This window comes from Dicentrarchus labrax, unplaced genomic scaffold (genome assembly GCF_905237075.1).
Source record: "Dicentrarchus labrax unplaced genomic scaffold, dlabrax2021, whole genome shotgun sequence".
In the NCBI taxonomy this organism is placed as follows: Eukaryota; Metazoa; Chordata; class Actinopteri; family Moronidae; genus Dicentrarchus; species Dicentrarchus labrax.
The window spans coordinates 580,870-602,014 of NW_026136730.1; the positions used below are offsets into that span (position 1 = coordinate 580,870).

Consider the following 21,145-nt stretch of genomic DNA (forward strand, 5'->3'; position numbering starts at 1 on the left):
CTTGTATTTATGAATAGTTAATAGATTATAATATCCTCATTTTGGATTAATAAAAACATTTAAGATCAACACCGATAAAATAGACGCTGGTTGATGAGGAATAAAAACCTCGACTGTTTTATCAATTATTATAAAGATTGTAAAAAGACACAAAAGTAAATTCTTCTCTTCATAAAGCAACAAAGCTGGAAACTATTAATGTCAGAAACTTTATTCTGTAAATGTGCAGCAGAGGGAAAAATGTTTTCTGGAATTAATTATTAATTATTATATAATAATCTCTCTTTTTTATGTGGATTAGAAACAGATACATCCTGTAATCCAAGGTTCATTTTCATAATATATATCTTTGAATCTCCCACTTTGCAGATATGTGTATCTCACAAGAGAGAAACTGTCACTGCTGCTTTATTTATGACTGTATCTTTATTTTTGTGGTATATTATTTTACTTTAAAATCAGCACAATGAATATTTTTTACTTTTGTTATTTATAATGACAGTTTTCCTAAATTAGACTCTTATATTTTTCTATTTTTGTCTTTTATTTCATATGTATATACCTATATATACATATATATATTGTGTCAGATATTGTAATATAATCAATATGTTTATTCTTGTCATGTGAGCACCTTGAACAACAAATTGCCCGTCTGGGGATCAATAAAGTATTTCTGATTGTGTGTTATGATGCCATATTCTTGCCAATACACAGCTCTAGTTGTTATTACTACTATTATATTTACATTTTATGATTATAATTGTTACTGAGGATGTACTATATAGATAGATAGATAGATAGATAGATAGATAGATACTTTAGATAGATATTTTATTTTATTTTTTACTTGAATTTTATTTTACTTTTATTCTTATCTCTACTTTCTATATTTAGATAAAAGTTTATTGTTTATCTTATATTGTATTTTTTTATACCTCTTTTATTTTCTATACAAGTGTTTGTTAACTGCTGGAAATTCAATTTCCTTGAGGGAGTCATCCCAAAGGGATCAATAAAGTGAAGTCTAAGTCTGTTTAAAATCAATTATCCAGTAGCATCCAAAATACAAAACATACATTACATAGACTATACTTACATAAAAACTAGAATTAAAAAACCCTTACCTTAAAAAAATATTTATATATATATAATATTTTTCTTATTATATATATATATAATAAGAAAAATAAAATAAAAAATAAAAATAAAAATAAAAATAAAAAATAAAATAAAATAAAATAAAATAAAAAATAAATAAAATAAAATATTAATATAAAATATAAAATAAACTTGAAACAGTTACAGTAAACAGTGCAAATGGAGGTAAAAAAAACATGTAAATATATAATACATATATGGACTATATTGTTTTTTTCTGTATGTAAAAGAAAGTAAGACTTGAAATTGATTTTATTTATCCTAAACTATAAAAAAAAAAAAAAAAAAAAAACCCACTCGCTTGTGCAACTTTTTTATGTTCGTTGTAGCAGAGCTCGTCTTTCCGACAGCGCCTGAACGCCGCATGATTGTGTGGCTGCTGAGCTGATCTTTGTGCGAACGAAGCAGAGCGCAGTTAGCAACGGACACACACACACACACACACACACACAGACACACAGGAGCTACAGACGGCGGAGGGAACACACCGACCGGGTCCGAACATCAGCACACACAACGCGGGCACGGCGACAGCGACCCTAACGATGGTAAGAACCGGGTTTGGAGCCGTAGAAAAAGCCCGCGGCGCTGTTTCACCCTCTCGCTCGGAGCTAGCTCGTGCTAACGCTAACGGCTAGCGGACTGTTTTCCTGACTCATTATTGAGCCGCTCCGGAGAAAAAGCTAGGCTGCCATTTTACACCGACAACACGGGCAGCTCGTCCGTCCTGTCCGCCGCGGGTAGCTCGACTAACACCGGACTCACCCTCCACACAGACCCCAAACACTCCACCGGGGACTTAACGGGGAATAAATCCGGTTTAAAAACGGCGGCGGCGCGTTGATTTGAAGCTAGGCAACCGAGCTAACGTAGCTCCCGAGCTAACAGGCTAACCGAGCCACAGGAGCTAATGGTAGTTAGCAGTGTTGCGTAGCAGAGTCTGACACCGTCCGCGGCTCGGTTCTGGCTCATCTCTACAAATATCCACAAACAGAGATCGTGTATAGCTCCGTGGTAATTCTGTGGGTTGATTAGAGAGTGTGGGTGTAAGTGTCGGAACCACGGCTCGGTTTTAAACCCGGTTCAGATCAGATGAGGGATTGATCCGGAGACTGGACTCCCACACTGCCTGGGTAATAACAGCAGGTATCATCAGAACCGGGTCTCCACGGTGAGTCCAGTCTTTACAGATAGGCCCTGGGCCCTGGAGATGGATGTATAACACACACTAGAGGAGGGGATAAGTTTCTGAGGAGGCTGTGGATGGACCGGAACCAGCTGCTCGATGAGCTACAATCTGCATATTGAGATTATTTATGCACATATATCATTTTATATATCACTAAATCTCATTTTATACATTAAAATACAGATGATGGGGACCTCTCTAACATCTGTAGGCCACAGCAGCTACAATATTTCTTTATAATGATGTTTAATCACATATAACAACTCTATTTCTATAATATTGGGATTAATTGTCACCTGTATAATCCCAACTGTGGACTGTCTTCTCCTCCTTTTCTCTGTTTATTTAATGGAAGATGAACACAGTCACATCCCTTTTGTTGTTTATTGTTAACTTCACATTACAGCTGTTATTGTTTTGTTGGTAAATGGTAAATGTTGGTGGCAGAGTGATATATAATAATAATAATAATAATGTTTTATTGTCTGTAGGTTAGTTTTAAGCCATTTGCTGGGAGATACAGTCGCTACCAATCGCTGGTTCTGTACAATATGTAATGATTTTATACCAACAGCTGATATATAAATGCTTTCACCAGAAAGTGTGTATTAAAATATAATCCCCCAGGACTGTAGGTGTTAGGAAACATCTTATTTCCCTTGAATTGTATTTGTATTTTATTGTGTCTGTTGAGTGATCAGGACCCTCTCTTGCTGTCCTAACAGGATAGGATTCATGTTGAAGTGTTTGGTTGTTATTCGTGGTTGACAAGGTGTCTGAGCCTTTTTATTTTAAAGTTAAAATGTGTTGTTTCCTCAGTCTTACTTACAAACACTGGCACAGACACAGTGAGTCTTTAAAGGATTAAATGAAACATTGATTATGTTTTATGATAAGATGTGTCTTCATTGGCACATTAAAAGAGGGTTGCATAATGTAATATAAATCATATGTTGCCTAATACTGATAGTGTTGACACATCGCCCATTTCTACAGTAATATTTGTAATTTAAGGGACATTATGTTAACACTGTTTGAGATAGCATCCAGTTTTAAGTTGCGTCTCTTCCTGCCACCGTTTATATGGAGCGATGAGGCTTAATTGAACATGTGTAGACAAGTTTCATCCCCTCAGAGTCAACCGGTGTGAGTGGGCGGCTCTCCCTCTCTGTGTTTGTACAGACCGTAGGGTGGGCGTACATCGGTATTCAGAGTCGTAAAGATACTGTAGGATGGTAAAACAGCTGCATCCATCCATCCTTACATGCATGGGTATTCAGAGGCTTGTGCCCGGTGGCGAAAGGCAGCAAAGATAACGCTCATAACCTCACTTCCATCTGCTCCGTCGTACATGGTGTAACTTTTCACTTCAGTTAAATAACACAGATACAAGCTGCACTGCTAGTTGTGTTAATAATCTTTTATTGATCCCCCAGAGGGGAAACTCTGCTGTTATTAATGTCGTGGAGACGCTGGTGTGTTACACTCACAGATTCCTGCGGCTTTAAGAAGAACTATTCTGTTCCTGGTGATTTCTGTACAGATGTTTATCCTACGTGGAGCACATTTAACACCCGATGTGGCCTTTTACAACAGCTCACTCACACAAGTGAAATCACTTCTGACGAAATCAGGATTTAAAACCACGTCAGCCGCTATGGGGAGCGGTTCCATGTCCTCCTTTACCCCGGTCTGACCCGTCCAGGTCTGCTCAATATGTACGAGGTGCTGTGAAGTGACGGTGCCGAGGGGCAGCGATCGTAACGTCAATCCAAAAGGAAGAGGGGGCTGCGAGTGTCTGCTCGGCTGCTCTACTGAATGCTGAGCAGAGCGACAGAAATCAAAAGCTGCTTACGCTAATGAAATGTCCTCCCTCGCTGCGTAACCCCGGCACATGATCGGTTTTTGTACACACACACACACACACGCACACACACACACTTTACAAACATGTCACTGTGATTCGGACCCAGCTGAAGCTTGATTGCTCCTCAGGACTCGATGTCAGAGTATGATGTTTTTGTTTTGGGCCCCAAAAGGAGGAAAATCCTTAAAGGAAAGTAGTAGACGTGTTTCTGACCTGATTCTCTGACGCTGACGTTACAGAAGAGATGGCAGGTTGTTGTTTACGCGTGTGTTGGTTTGTTCTGTGGTTTGCATTGTTTGTGTTTTAAATGTAGGGTATTAGGTTGTTGAGTCTGGCCAGGACACAGCGTTGACCAGGGTAATCAGATTTACCAGGCTGAGCTTTTTTTCCCACGAACACCTCTCTCTCTCTCTCTCTCTCTCTCTCTCTCTCTCTCTCTCTCTCTCTCTCTCTCTCTCTCTCTCTCTCTCTCTCTCTCTCTCTCTCTCTCTCCACCACTCCCTGCATCCTTCCCGTTCAGAAAATCTCCCTCACACACTCGACCGTGAGGCGGACGCACTCTGGGTCCTGAGTTGTGGTAAAACCTGCCGCACTAAAGGGCAGTAAAGACATTCAGTGGTATGAGAGTAGAAACCAACCGGCTGAATGCAGGTGAGGGTCGGCTGCCGCCCACTGTGGCTGGCTCATCATCTACAAGTCCTGATATGAAACTCTGCTTTGGTTTTGGATGCATCTTGTTGCTGTGGAGAGCAGATAGCAGGGTAAGAACTTAATGTGTTGGCTTTTTTTTTTTTTTTAGTTGCACACTCGGCGAGTAAACAATTTGTTTGTAAGATTTGTTTTAATTTGTTTGTCCCCGCTGGAAAGTGACGGCGGCTTTTAAACAATAGGACGGCGTGTTGGTTTCCCCTCGCTGTCCCAGTTAGTCTCTTCTGTCACCTCATGGTGAGCGTATTTAATCATACTGGTTTTCATTTGTTTGTGGTGGCTGTATTTAGATTTCCTCCTTCCTATAATGTTACATAAATACAGCATCTTAATAATGTTTACTTGGATATCCTCAGAGGATATTAGTCACATAAATGTTTTTAGATTTGAAATATAAATAATTGTACTTAGAGATGCACCAACTCTCCTGATACCGATACCGTGTACCAATCCAACACCGGTGCTACCAGAGTTAAACTCACTGAGATGGTTTTAATATGAGTTAGCATGAGAACATGAGGGAGGGATTACTGGTGTTAAAAACTGAGTCTGTGGGACTGAATGTAACTGATAACAGAAACACTTTTATAATAACCCAACCCCTGTAATTGGGTCAATTCTGTAATAGAGCCACAGCTAACGCTGTAACTCATTATTCTCTAAATTACTGGTCGTTTTGACTTTAAAATGTCATCAAATATTAAAAAATGCCCATTATAATCTTCCAGAACTCAAGGTTATGCATTTATATTCCTCCCTCTATTCAACCAACAGCCTAAAAGCCAAAGATATTCAGTTTATGATTATATATATGACAGGAAAACTTCATTAAATCAGTCAAAATAGTTGCTGATTGATATTTTATCTTAACAAATTGAGTAATCGCCCAAATAGTTTCAACTCTCCGATCTGTAACTGTACCCGTAGTCTCATTTAAAGGAGCCTGGCACCATCGTAAATACAAACAGGCCCCACTAAACCGTCAACAACACTTGTTGACAGACACACATTTAGACCAGTTGTTCCCTGAAACTGGTCACAACCTTTGAACTTTGCTGAGCGAGGAGAGCGGCGACCACCGCGACAGATTCCTGTTTCACAACAAACTTTCTAGAAACTGTCCACGTCGTGCTGCTGGTCACATAGCTGTAGAAACTGATCACAGGTCAGATACTGTAGCGACACGTATTTCTGAAACCCTCTGCTGTGGGAATCTGAAATCTGACCCCAGAGCTGCTGTGAAGGGCACCTTTTCTCTTTCTTTCTCTTTTTTAACCACCGGTGAATAGAAACTCTCTCTGCCTTCTGTTTGTCGAATCGCCGCCCGAAAACGTATTGTCTGCCCCAGTTGCCATGGCAACTGCCGGTGCACCTCAGGTAGGGGCCTGCCTTTCTTTATACTTTTCCTCCCGAGTTTAGCGAGGATCCACTGAAGAGAAGCGGAGGCTGAAGCAGGTCTAGAGTCTGGACCGAGATGTGTGTGTGTGGCTCTGCATCCGTCGGTTAACACACACCGACCGGCGTCCTGCGTGAGCCGGTGCTGTTGTGGGTTAGGGTGGTAAATATAAACACACAAAGATGGCGGGAAACGGGGAGTTTGATGGGTTTTTTAAAAGTTTTTTCTAGATTTTTATATATTTATTTCTCAGGAGTGTAAATATTCTGTGGATTGTAAACAAGTTGTGGCTCTAAATGCACTATTTTAAATCATAATAACCTTTTTAGAGATCTAATTCAAATCTCAGATGTGTGATATTATTTATAATTTGCAATTACATGTTTGATTTGATGTGTCAGCGAGTCTCTCTCTCTTTAGTTTTGAGGGTTGAGATGTTGAACTTTACTCAGCTCTGCCCACCGATTGCTTACATTTCTGCCCCAAATGTTTTTAAGCTGTTAAGCTGCAAAATATAGTTCATAAGCTGGAGATATACTTTACCACGTGCACAACTAATTGTCCACAGGATACCGTGAGGGCGGCCGTCACGCGAACGCAAACGTTGAGTTAAACTGAAGTACGTCTCGGGCCATAGAAACTGAACTGTACCACACTGTTTGTAGATTAATCCTGCTGAATAAATATATAAGAAGGCTTTATGTGGCTCTGAGATTGAGAGTTGCTTTTTTGTGTGTATGTGTTTCTTTGATTGGAGCCTCTGTCAGATTGTTGACTGTTGCAGCAGGTTGAGCAGACATGTAGTTTTGTTTGGTTGTTACAGTGGCAGCAGACTGCAGTCCTGTGGTCAGTCTGTGAGCGGGGGGGAGGAAGGGATGCAGGAGACGGAGGTTGAGCCTGCTTTGGTTTTCCAATGCAATCAGGGAGGTGCACTGGTAGAGCGCGTCTACTGCTGCCAGAACTATTTTAAAGGTTTTTTATGCAACTTTAAAGAAAACAGTTGTTAATAGTGACTCCAGTGGACATTAAGCGAACTGCGGTCAGCGTCCTGTTGCGAGCGTCGTCCTGAGCATCGTCCAGAAGTGACATAAGCTGACAAAGTAACCCGCAAACAGGCAGCGAGCCGGATCAGCCCCCCAGGTTAGCTTTGACCTCTTGGCCACTTTCTGCTTTGTCTTTGGGAGAGAGTACGTGTGGGTAGAAACTAGAGCGGAAACGATTGAGAAAAAAATCAGTCAGCAACTATTTTAATAGTCGATTGTCATTTTCACCATCCTATAATGTTGTAAACAAGATTAATTTGTTATGAAAATAATGTTCAGTTGCAGCCCTTGTAGAAATAATAGTCGGTTTAATGAAATTATAACCAATAGATGTCTGTTTCTACGTACATTTATTAATGAACATGCCACATAAAGGTCTAATATAATGAGGAGTTGTGAATTAAAGACCTAAATATCAGTATCTTCCTCCCCCACGTCTTTATGAGCAGCAGCGTGTTTGTAGCTGCCGTATCTCCGACGCTGCTCCGACGTCAACTGTTTCATTTGTTGTCCGGCGGCGGCCAGGACTCCGTCAACAGGAGCAGGAAGTAAACAGAACAGGTCAATCAGCTTCCTCCCCTCTCTTCCACTAACAGACTATTGCACTTGGGTCACGTCCTGAGTCTCTGGCCCTAATAGCTGTGAACGGCCGGTGACGGGCAGCGCTGCATGCCTGCTCCTTTCTAAATATAGCAGCACTGCCTACATGTACACAGCAGTTTGTACCCAGGCACCCTCCCTTTAGTCTCTGAGTCTGCACTGACTCTGCACAGTGACGCTGAAGGACGGTTTCTTTTTGAATAATCAGATGTTCTGGGATATCAACAATAACTTATGCTTTGGTAGCTGCATATATTTAAACACACATGAGCCCTTAAATATGAGTGTGTGTTAGTTTAGACAGCAGTTTTTTTTCTTTCTCATCTTTTGTTTTCACGCAGAGTCACTAAAATGATCACATTTGCCTCGAGCTAAAGACCTCGGATTGAACTGCTGTTGTGGCAGTATTGATTGATTTTAATTAGGGCTGCAACTACTTTTCTTTGTCAATTAATATGACAACTTTAAATAGTTTGTTTTGTCTGTCCAAACCCCAATGACAGCTTAAAATGAAAGAAAAACAGAGTAAAGCAGCAAATCCTCACTTTTGAGAATTAAATGTTTTTACAGCCGACGGACACGATTAATCAACAGACTTGTTTTTCATCTCTCATTTGGATTTGGACATTCCCACTTATGTCTTTTGGGACATTTTGAAAGTGAAATTATGTCTGAATGCAGCTGTTTCACAACATCTGTGTCACATGACAGGACAGTGTAGTATGATCATAACTTTAAATCCGATCTCGCATCACTACTGAAAAGAAAAAAAAGGTCTCGTTTTAAGAAGCTGAGTTTAGCATTTAGTAACTACAGTGACTTACCCTGAGCAGTGTTTGTCTCTCTCTCTCTCTGTCTCTCTGTCACTCTCTCTCTCTGTCTCTGTCTGTCTCTCTGTCTCTCTCTCTGTCTCTCTCTTTCTCTCTGTCTCTCTCTCTGTCTCTCTCTGTCTGTCTCTCTCTCTCTGTCTCTGTCTCTCTCTCTCTGTCTCTCTCTCTGTCTCTCTCTCTGTCTCTCTCTGTCTCTGTCTCTCTCTCTCTCTCTCTCTCTCTCTCTCTCTCTCTCTCTCTCTCTGTCTGTCTCTCTGTCTCTCTCTCTGTCTCTCTCTCTCTCTCTGTCTCTCTCTCTCTCTCTCTCTCTCTCTCTCTGTGGCTTGGAAGATGTCGATGCTGCGAACTCTGGCGTTCATTGACCCTCTCTCTTCTGTTCCTGACAGTGTGGATGAAATTACAGCTTTAGGTCCATCAGTTAGCCGTAATGATGCGGCCTCCTCGGACCGTCTTCAGTGCCACTGTTAACCCAGCCGCGTTTACTCCTGTGATAGTGTCGCAGTCATCACCTGACTCCACGTTTGGACTAGCTAACCTGAGTGGTAACTAACAAACAAGAGCAGCTGATTTACTCACAATGGAACAAAACTTTCAGCCAACTTTGGTGCGGTGGAGAAAACAAAGACACAAAGGACAGTTTAATTTGAAAAGATCTGCGCCTGTACAGCTTTTAGTTTCCTCTAAACGTGGCAACAGACACAGAGGAGCTGTCCACTCTCATCAAGTGATGAAACACTTTGCACTACTTACAGGGTTTGGATGAGGCTTTTTGGACAAATGCTTAAAGTTAAAATTGGCTCGTAGTGGCCTGAAAAGGAACGAGGGAGACGAGGGAGACCGGCGCTGACTGGACTAGTGAAGGAAACCCTGGGAGGCGTTGAAGTGGACTAATCTGTCATTAGCTGAGTGACGTCAGGGTCGGGTCAGCGCTGTGTCCACAGGGATCAGAGCCAGGTGTAAATCCATATAACCTACCTGGCTAACACAGCACTGAGGAAACTGGGGATTTGAAATTAATCCTGAGAGTTACTCGTCTTTTTATGCAGCTTGTTTCCTTATGTAAATGAAACATTGTTAATCAAAATGTGTTTTTTCTTTATCATCTTTCCCTCGCAGGTCATCTGGTGAGGAGTGCCAAAGCTTTTAGGTGGAGGAGTGGCAGACAGTGCCACCCAGGCGTGCAGAGTGGGACTGCATCCCGTCTCGCAACCCGACGACCAGCTTCCCGAAGCGCCGCAGCAGCCACCGCCGCCAGATGGACTGCGCACTCTGAGAGCAGAGCGAGTCAGGACCCAAATCAACCGAGGAGAGGAGCCGGGGGGCCAACGCTCGCCGGAGCAGGAAAGGGAGAGGGCATCGTTCGGTAGGGAGAGGTAGAGGAGAGGACAAAGCTCAACGATGTCGTCAAACAGGACCCAGAACCCCCACGGACTGAAACAGATAGGCCTGGACCAGATATGGGACGACCTGCGGGCTGGCATCCAGCAGGTGTACACGCGGCAAAGCATGGCCAAGTCACGCTACATGGAACTCTACACGTATCCTGAGAGATCGGGGAGGGTTGACGCTGTGATTAAAGCTCTCAATGTTGGGTGGAGTTTTACAAATGTGCCTCTAAAGCTGAAACAATTACTTGATTCACCAACAGAAAAGTAATTGAAAAAGTACATTTAAAACCTTATTCACTGGTTTTAGTGAATATATTTGGGATTTGTGATGCACATTTTTCACTATTGTCTGACATTTTTATAGATAACTGCTCACAAGTCTAATCTTTTAGAGTGTAAACATTCATATTCTGTTTAATTATTTACCATACAAGACAATCATAATCTCCCCTAAAGGATCTTTTTTTAAGTTCAGTGACTTACAGTAGCAAATGGTTACCACTATTACTTACTTATTTGGTGAGTGAGTGTGAGTGAGTGAGTGTGAGTGTGGGTGGGTGTGTGGGTGGTGTACTTGGTGGCACTGGCTCGCTACTTCCTCCTTTTCTGAAAACCAAAACCTGTTTTATTGTGGTTTGCTCAGGTAATGAGTTACAACAAAAGCAACACCCAGCAGGACCAGAGTCCTGAAAACAGGAAACAAACATTTCACTTCACAATACCGTCTTGTGCTTTCACATAATCCACTCATCAAATACTGTGTCACAGCTAGGATTTATTTCTAAAAGGTTAACCAGACGTACAGACATTAGATACACAGTGTGTGTGTGTGATCTGAGTGATTTTCTCTGAGGGCACATTTTGTTGTGTGGCAACCTCGCTTCCTCTCACGCACTTTTCTCTGGCAGTAAAGGATGTCATCATTTCCCTGAAGTACGAAATGCACCCAGCCATGTGAGCTCAGAGCTGTAACCCTAACCCTGTGAGGCAGAAAGAAACCGCACTAATTTAAACTATGTACAGGCTCCAATCTGTGAATGACATATTTGCCTTTCAGAGCTTTTTTTGGCCCAACTCTGCATCGCTGGTTACTAATTATAGCTAGCTTTGTAGCATGTTGTGTATAAAAGAAATACTGTGAGGAATAACAGCTCTCAGTGCTGGTCCTTCATGTTTTACGGTTTATTTTAAAACTTCATTTTCTCTTTAACACTGTTTAGTTTCAGCGTTAGAGTACTGTAGTCTGTGATGTGTCTGTGTTTGTTCCTTAACCCTTCCCCTCAGACATGTATATAACTATTGTACCAGCGTCCACCAGTCCAGCCAGGGCAGGGGCTCTGTGCCTCCAGCCAAGCCCTCCAAAAAGTCCACCACTCCCGGTGGGGCTCAGTTTGTAGGCCTGGAGCTCTACAAGCGACTCAAGGAGTTCCTGAAGAACTATTTGACCAGCCTGCTCAAGGTGAGTCCACACACGTCTCCGCAGTGTCAGCACTTCTTTGTTTCGTATAATGTTTTGACGATACTCGCTCTACATTTCACCGATATTCTCTCTCTTCCTGGTTTTTCCCTCCCAGGATGGCGAGGATCTAATGGATGAGTGTGTGTTGAAGTTTTACACCCAGCAGTGGGAGGATTACCGTTTCTCTAGTAAGGTCCTCAACGGGATCTGTGCCTACCTCAACCGCCACTGGGTCAGACGAGAGTGTGATGAGGGACGCAAGGGAATCTATGAGATATACTCGGTACGTCTGCTATCTGAAGGGGATTGTGCCGGTACTGTAGGGGCACACTGCTCACACCAGAGGTTAAATGAATACTGAAGGTGTGTTTGGATGGAAGTATTTTTAGCTTCTAATCACACTCAGTAGAGCGGGAGCGAGTACTCGAGTCTGAGTTTAATCAGAACAACGTTTCAACATCTGTACTTAACAATAATAACAAAACAACTCTTCTCTTCCTCTTATAAACAAAAACATTCCTCTGAAGTGAATGCTGTTTTCTAATTAATATAGCAACTTCTTACTTAACGTCTTAACTTGCTCACTTCCTTTGTGCCGTTAGAAAGCATAAAAGATGCTAACAACCATCGTGACTCGCCATACAACCTCCCACCACCTCTGGAGCTCCGTTAAACAGATGCTGTTTCCTTCTCTGTACGCAGACAAGCCAGAGTGTTTGTCTGATAAATGTCACATCATACTTTAAGTAGTGTTACACAGTGTGAGAGGATTAGCTGGTAAACATTACAGTCCTCACCTGTCAGAATGCTGCATTAGCTAATGAGCTACTCCTGCAGATTATTAATGATTGTGTGAGCACAAAGCACAGAAACAATACTGTTTTCCAAATAAATGGAGCTTCGTAGTGAGAGTCTTGTGGAAGAAGCCTCTGGGAGCTGAAGCCTGCCGAAGTCACAACACATCCTCTGTGCTTCATGTTTGTGTTGATGCAACAGTTTAAAGGATTTCTTCATAATAAAGCTTTCACAAGACTGACTGACTGACTGACTGAGGCCTCTGTGATTGCACAGTTTTGACCTCTGTCCTGCCCCGACGAAGACTTCTAAGCCCCTCGATATAAACCATACACGACCTTGAAAGTCATTTCATTTGACGTCCAACAGGAATGGAGACGAGTAACAAACAGCCTGAAGTCTTTTGACCTTTTTGTTAACCTTCTCATTCTTGTCTTCGCCCTCCCCTCTCCTACTCTGCTGCTTCCTCCCAGCTGGCACTTGTGACCTGGAGGGAGTGTTTATTCCGACCCCTCAACAAACAGGTGTGTTTTACTTCTTTTTAATAGACGTGGCGAGTGAAATAAGTGGCACAACACAGTGATTTAAACTTCATAATGTTCATTTTATGTGCCTTTAATCTTACCTGTAACCTTCTGTCTATCTTTACATGAGCTTTAGTTTTGTCATTGTACAAATAATAATAATAATTTCTCTTTTTCAGGTAACAAACGCTGTGCTGAAGCTGATAGAGAGAGAGAGGAATGGCGAGACCATTAACACCAGACTGATCAGCGGTGTGGTCCAGTCTTATGGTAGGTCCATGAGTACAGTGAAGAAATAAAGAAGTGCAAAGCCACATGCTTGTAGCTCTGAGGTCCATAAGTACATACAACTGATCTTAACTCGTCCTTTACGATTAGTTTTAAAAGTGTGAGCAACCACATCTCTTCAATCTGGGATGAATTACTTTGTTTAACTATTAACTTAACTTTATACCTCATTTTCATCTCAAGGCTTTAATCTAAACACCTTTAACTTCATGCTTAAGACCAGCTGTCGAGTTTGGGAGGCCAGTTTCAGCCCTTCTTCTTTTTATTCTGCTTCCTGTAGCTGTGATAATTCCTCCGTTGTCAGTGGGCGACTTTGATATCGTGTTTGATTTTAGGCCGGATCGGGATTTCGGATAGATCTGAAAATCTAACTGAGTGATTTCATTTCATGTAGAACATCTGCAGGGAATCAGTCAGTACAGGTATATATATGGGATGTGTATACATTGAATGGTTTTTGTCTGGCAAGTTACGAGATGTCTAACAACATAGATGAACAGACAAAATGTATTGTGATAGATATATTGAACGGGGCGGTACAACGTTTTTATAATGCTTAATTTTAAGCTTTCCTACTTAATAATTTTCAACATAATCTTGTGTTTCATAGACACAATCATTTGAGTAAACCAAAATATCTTTAAATGTTTTAAATGAAAATATTCTGGCGTGTTCAGTTGTCATTTCATAGCGAGATAAATCCTCTGTTGATCCCTTTCTCTGCAAATTACACAAATTAATAGATGTAACGATAAAGGCTTCAAGAGTCGTTTAAAGTGCTTAAAAAGTGCTTGAATTTCACTCTTATAATGCTCTACGAACCCTGTATAAAATATTGAACTGTCACTAGATACTAAAAGTCAAGTCCTGGGTCTCATTGGAGAATTCACAATGTCTGATCTTTTTACCTTTAAAGCTTTAAAAATAATAACATAAAGATATTCCTCCTAACAATACCTCATCTGTCTTCCATCTAGACACAAAGACTGAATCATGCTGAGTAACTGTGAAGCTAATTGGGTTTATCATATGTTTAAAAGGCATTAATATCTTTTTCTGTGTCCCCTCTCCTCCTCCCCTCCAGTTGAGCTGGGTCTGAACGAGGAGGACGCCTTCGCCAAAGGCCCCACGCTGTCCGTGTACAAGGAGTACTTTGAATGTCAGTTCCTCACTGACACAGAACGTTTCTACACGCGCGAGAGCACAGAGTTCCTGCAGCAGAACCCCGTCACTGAGTACATGAAGAAGGTAGACGCTCTTTCCAATTCAAACACTGATGAATGAATGAATTCAGGTTCATGGCAGGTTTATGAAAGATTTACTTGTTTCGGTGCTTTTAAAACTCCTTCCTCTGGGTAACATTTCAGCTGTGAGTGAAAGTGATAATCTTTTTCCTCAGGCGGAGGCCCGTCTGCTGGAGGAGCAGCGGCGTGTGCAGGTTTACCTCCACGAATCCACCCAGGACGAGCTGGCCAGGAAGTGTGAGCAGGTCCTCATAGAGAAACACCTGGAGATCTTCCACACCGAGTTTCAGAACCTTCTGGACGCCGACAAGAACGAAGGTAAACCTGCCGTTTTATTTTGGGGTCTGCGTGTTGCCGTTTCCACTGACCCTGAACAGAAACATCACAGCTCCAGCTAACTGTTATTTACACACATAAAATAGATGATGGAGATTTAAATGTTTATGAGGAAATTAAAGTAATGACTAAATGATTCAAATCCCTTATTAACTCAAATCAGATCTAGTGTCCAATATTTGCAAGTAACTCAAGTTATAATTATCTAAAAGATCAATAATCACTATTTGTTGGCTGAAAAGGCAGCAAATAATGACTTCAGGTTTTCGTGTCAACCTAATGAACATTCAGAACCTGTGGCAACAACTGGAAGATTAAATGTTGATTAAATGTGTCCGACACATCAAAGTCAGCTGTACCCTGCTGTCTTTACACACACAACTGGGTCCTTGCTACAATATTGGAGGTCCTGATTCAGAGTTATTAAGTTGATCAGCTCAAAATATTGATAGGACATAAAGGTTCAACTGGGAGATATAAGAGAGAAGGTACAGGAAATAAACTCATAGCTGCTTGCAAAGGGTCAAAAACTCAAAATTCCAAATTTGGGGGAATTTAAAGGCACAGCCACAAGGTGGAGACATTGTGTGCCAGGAGAAGGCCAGCACTTACAGATGTACTGTGTAGATATTTCTTCCCTTGATGAGCAGGAAGAGCTCAATGTCAACACTTTTATATTCAGTCTAACAAACTTGCAAAGACTGTGTGATGTGCATTGTTTTGGGAAATATGACTCATTATATACCGTCTCTAGAAGTCACTGATTCAACTTTTCATGGTCTAGTGTTAAGTTACTTAAATTCTCCCCCCTGCTGATAACACTGGTGTCTCCCCGTATCTCCTCTCAGACCTGGGACGGATGTACAACCTGGTGTCTCGGATCACGGACGGTTTGGGTGAACTGAAGAAACTTCTAGAGACTCACATCCACAACCAGGGTCTGGCCGCCATCGAGAAGTGTGGAGAGGCTGCGCTCAACGTACGGACCGTTTTTTACCTCCGATAACAATTCTCCATAGTTAATGTCCTGATCCGAACCTTCTGAGCACGGGTTATTTGTCAGTTAACACTAAGAACAGTCGCTGTCCTCTCTCATCAGAGCGACAATGACTTTTACTGTTAGAGATTTTAACATTTTAATAGCTGCCAGAAATCCGTGTGCTGCTGGAACAGAGGTCAGGAGGGAGCTATGGAAGAGAGGTTTTCAGTCTTTATCAGCCACATTATCTTTATCATACAGGCTCAGTAGGGCACACTTGTTATCAAGTATCAGATTGATAGTCGAAGCAGCCAATGTTCAGGTTTCGTATCGGAACGAGAATTTGGGCTGAAAGCAGAAAGTTGAGCGTAGTAAAGGTGTAAAAAAGTGCAGTAAGTAACGCAAATACGTGTGTGTTTCTTCCAGGACCCTAAAGTGTACGTCCAGACCACCCTGGACGTCCATAAGAAGTACAACGCCTTGGTCATGTCTGCCTTCAACAACGACGCCGGTTTTGTGGCAGCACTCGACAAGGTCGGTTAAAATCCCACCGTAAACTTTACAGGAGAGAATCGGAGCGTCTGTCCGTGAGAGATATCGTTTACATATATTGTCTGTTTTCATAGGCGTGTGGTCGGTTCATCAACAACAACGCCGTCACCAGGATGGCTCAGTCGTCCAGCAAATCTCCAGAGCTGCTGGCCAGATACTGCGACTCTTTACTGAAGAAGAGGTGGGTCATATTGGAAGTGGACAGGAAGTCTTTACAGCGCTCAGACTAAAGTCTCTTTTACACCGGATAAAAAACCCTCTAACACCTGACTTTTGTCTTGAATCAGCATTCATTCCCCGGTTAAATCCCTCGCCCCCTTTTTCCAGCGTGATGCTGAAACATTATTGATTGTTTGTTGTCATTACAGTCGACGGTGGCAAGTTTGTTCTTTGTATGGTACAAAATGCAGCCGTGACGAGACAGCGAGCAAACAGACGGGCTCACTGGCACTTTCTCCAGTGCTGACTCAGCGCTGTGGAGATCTGGCTATGTGAGAGACAGACAGTGAAATATAACACAGAATATAGGAAAGTAATGCACACCAAGGGTTGTAGTGAGAGGTGCTGATCACTGGAAGAAGACTTGAGAGCAGGAAACCATCAGTTGTTGGAGTGTGTGTGTGTTTAAGAACTGCATACACACTAATGTTGGTGTAAAAAGAGTTTAATCCAAATATCTATCGGGCAACGGTTGATAGGAAGATAGAAGAAGGCAGTAAGCGGACGTTGAGTGTAGATTGTTTGTCCACTGCTCTGTGAAGCTCAGGGGACACTGCAGTCCCTCCTGAGCCAAACATAAACTGTGTGTGTGTTTTCTCCAGCTCTAAAAACCCAGAGGAGGCAGAACTGGAGGACACACTCAACCAAGTGGTGAGACACTTGTACCTACCTACCTACCTGTGTTTGCACAAATGTACACATATATATTGTACTGGACCTAAGGAATACACACACAGCTATAGTGCAGCACTCTCCTCTGATTGTCTGTCTTTCCTCTTTCAGATGGTTGTGTTCAAGTACATCGAGGACAAAGACGTTTTCCAGAAGTTTTATGCCAAGATGTTGGCCAAACGTCTGGTCCACCAGAACAGCGCCAGTGACGACGCAGAGGCCAGCATGATCTCCAAACTGAAGGTGTGACTCACACTGTCTCTGTCTCTGTCACACTAACGCACCCTCAGCTTCCTCAGACTGACTCTGGGTCTGTTCTTGTTTTCATGCAGCAAGCGTGCGGGTTCGAGTACACGTCCAAACTGCAGCGAATGTTCCAGGACATCGGAGTCAGTAAAGACCTGAACGAACAGTTCAAGAAACACCTGACCAACTCTGAGCCTCTGGACTGTGAGTGTACACACACACACACACACACACACACACACACACACACACACACACACACACACACACACACACACACACAGAGCCAAGCAATCAACCAATCATGATGTATCTGCTGATCCCTAAAGTATTCAGCTTACAAATGCACAAGGAATTATGATTTTACTTTTAAATTTCAATAAGTTCGCACTATCACTATCAACTAAAACCTGTGTGTGTATCTTCCAGTGGACTTCAGTATCCAGGTCCTTAGCTCTGGGTCTTGGCCTTTCCAGCAGTCCTGCACCTTCGCTCTGCCGTCTGAGGTAAGACTAATATAAGAGTAGCTTTTATGACCTCAGTGCGACCGAATAAGTCCAATTACCTCTCTCTTGAGGTCCCCGGACCGCAGTTTGAGAACCACCGCTCTGAACTCTCCTCTTTGTGTCTGTTTCTGTGCAGCTGGAGCGAAGCTATCAGCGCTTCACAGCGTTTTACGCCAGCAGACACAGCGGCAGGAAGCTCACCTGGCTCTATCACCTGTCCAAAGGAGAGCTGGTCACCAACTGCTTCAAGAACAGGTACACACAGTGGGGGGGGGGACACAGGTAGAGAGCGGTGTGGGGGGGGACACAGGTAGAGAGCAGTGTGGGGGGGGGACACAGGTAGAGGGCGCTTTATCATTGTAGATATTTTAAGGTGGTTTATTATTATTTTATTATGAAGCAGTCAGATGTTGTACGAGTGAGTCGCTGCAGTTTGAGTCTGCTTCATACCAACCTGTTGTTGTTGTTGTTGTTGTTTACAGGTACACGCTGCAGGCCTCCACCTTCCAGATGGCGATCCTGCTGCAGTACAACACAGAGGACAGTTACACCGTCCAGCAGCTCACAGACAGCACACAGATCAAAACTGTAAGCACGACGTTTAAATGGAGACGTTTAAAGGCTTCAGGGAGGTCATAGTGCAGATCATCTATTCTTATTGTCTTTAAAGGACATTACAAGCTGTCTTTAAGTTTTTTAAATAAGTATCAAAGTAAAATTTGTCCACTGACATTTATTCCTTCATTTTCAGGACATTCTGGTTCAAGTTCTGCAGATTTTGTTAAAATCAAAGCTGCTGGTGAGTAAAACAAACTCTCTCTTCCACATTATCTGTTTCTAACAGTCACAGTCGGTTCAGGATTAAGACTCAGGTTGTTGTTCTCAGTGTCTGACAGCATTATGGGATGGATCCCTGCAGAGATAGACCTTTACTTTAACCACAGTAGTGTTACATATTGGATTATTTAAAAGGCTGGAAAGAAACTCCTGACCGGTATTTGTTGTTCTCCTGCTGAACACCAGAGGGCGCCAAAGAAGACATTTAATGTGTTAATATTTTATTATTTATTGAAACAAACACACATTATAGATAAATATATAAATATATGTAATTAATGCTGTTACTGTGTTTTAGTAGTCAGTGTTGAATTATAAACGACTCACATCAGCTGACGTCTGTCTGTCCGTCAGGTGATGGAGGACGAGAACGCCAACGTGGACGAGATGGATTTCAAACCCGACACGGTCATCAAACTTTTCCTCGGATACAAGAAGTGAGAAATCGGTTCGATTCCCGTTTGTTTCCACTCCGACCACGAACGTGTGGACGCGAGTTAACGACCTTTTTGTTCCTTTTTGTCGTCCGCAGTAAGAAACTGAGGGTGAACATCAACGTCCCGATGAAGACGGAGCAGAAACAGGAGCAGGAGACGACTCACAAGAACATCGAGGAGGATCGAAAGCTCCTCATTCAGGTCAGAGCTTATTTCTAAAAGAGAGAGCGACTGTGTTCCTCTAGTATTGTTGTTATTATTTATTGTTGTTTGTGTGTGTTTGTAGGCTGCCATAGTGAGGATCATGAAGATGAGGAAGGTCCTGAAGCACCAGCAGCTTCTGGCTGAAGTCCTGAATCAGCTGTCATCCCGATTCAAACCCCGAGTCCCCGTCATCAAGGTAACACACACACACACACACACACACACACACACACACACACACACACACACACACACACACACACACACACACACACACACACACACACACACACACACACACACACAGTTGTTGTTTTGTGTCTCATGTTGTGGTTTTGTCTCCCTCTTGTGGACAGAAATGCATCGACATCCTGATAGAGAAGGAGTACCTGGAGCGAGTGGACGGCGAGAAGGACACGTACAGCTACCTGGCCTGAACGCCGCCCCCCGCCCTCCCGCCCACCGGCTCTCCTCAGTTTTATTTTTATTTGTTATCTTCTTCTTTTTTTTTTTTTTTTTTTTTAATTTTATGTCTGAGTAATAAAGTGAGGATCCCTCTGAGCGGCGGACATGTTGTGAGTGTGTCGCTGACCATGTGACCGCCCTGATATGACAACCCACCACCAACCTGAGGGGGAGGAGGGTGTGAACTTTCTGCTCTCCCTTCAGCGATGAAGGAACAAAAAAACCCCTCCTGTTGAGACTGGGAAACCCCGTCTACACGCTCGCCCTGTCCCGTCCCATCTGTAGGACTCAAACACACACACACACACTCTTCCTTGTTGTCATATTGTAAATAACAACCACAGACTCTAAGAGGAAAAAACAAACCCTGCTCCCTTCTTTACATAGCGCAAATGTAATGAATTAGCCTTCAGCCAATCAGAGGAGAGCCGCATCCAAAGGTTTCTGCATGCTACTGCCTACCTGCACCACAGTGACCACGATTAAAAGATTAAAGTTAAAATAAGAGTCGAGTCACTGGGCAGCCGACGCAGTCCACCGTACGATGACACGAAATCGACGCCGGTCCTGTAATTAAAGTCTGCGACTGAACCGGAGGAGGAGGAGGAAGAGGAGGTGGTGAGTTTAGAGCCGCCGTGACGCTTCTTTATCTGCTGAAGTTGTCTCTGTTTTGGTTTGAGGTCGGTTGGGTTCGTGCAGGAGGCCTGTTTCATTACTGAACGGTGGACATTTGTATAGTGTGGTTCATTTTCTAAATGTGTGATAAATAAAAACAAGGAAAGATTTCTCTAACGCTCGCCTCTCTCTCCGAGACTCTGTTCACACCCGAGAGCACGTAGGTTTGGGTTTGTGTGTGTCGTTACCTGAATGTTTGAGATCTTTTATATACAAATAATGTCATATTTCCAGAATCCTTCACTACATGCGGACTGTAATACGAGAGATAATCCTGATCCCAGACTGTTTACACGCCATCTTTCTGTCTCCGACTGGTTGTTTCTGTTCAGATGTGGTTGATTGTTTTAAATGTCGGGAGGAGGAACCTGAATTAAATCACATTATCCTAAAAATACAAACTAATGGAAGAGATTTAAACAATCTGATCTATAATGTTCAGTTATTCCTTCCTGTGTAACTTTAGTGTTTAATTCACTTTAACTTTTAGATAAAGTATAAAATGTTTCCTATCTTCAGCAGTTT

At 42.5% G+C, this 21,145-nt stretch overlaps 1 protein-coding gene across 3 annotated transcripts; it reads left to right on the forward strand.

Annotated features, from left to right (window-relative positions):
- Positions 1-1,536: 1,536 nt before the first annotated feature.
- On the forward strand, positions 1,537-20,737 carry LOC127359493 (cullin-1). 3 transcript variants are annotated; one of them, XM_051393380.1, is made up of 22 exons: positions 1,537-1,709; positions 9,911-10,332; positions 11,467-11,641; positions 11,757-11,924; positions 12,910-12,960; positions 13,140-13,230; positions 14,333-14,496; positions 14,648-14,810; positions 15,677-15,807; positions 16,234-16,341; positions 16,434-16,540; positions 17,181-17,229; positions 17,362-17,493; positions 17,583-17,700; positions 17,926-18,002; positions 18,139-18,257; positions 18,485-18,590; positions 18,754-18,801; positions 19,194-19,276; positions 19,372-19,477; positions 19,563-19,676; positions 19,837-20,737. In XM_051393380.1, exons 2-22 carry the CDS (start codon positions 10,193-10,195, stop codon positions 19,915-19,917), a joined length of 2,331 nt encoding a protein of 776 aa, XP_051249340.1. In that variant the 5' UTR covers positions 1,537-1,709; positions 9,911-10,192; the 3' UTR covers positions 19,918-20,737. The 3 variants fall into 3 exon arrangements, with proteins under 3 accessions (XP_051249340.1, XP_051249342.1, XP_051249341.1); XM_051393382.1 differs by lacking the exon at positions 1,537-1,709 and adding an exon at positions 1,834-2,332; XM_051393381.1 differs by lacking the exon at positions 1,537-1,709 and adding an exon at positions 4,802-4,978.
- The last annotated feature ends 408 nt before the right edge of the window (positions 20,738-21,145 follow it).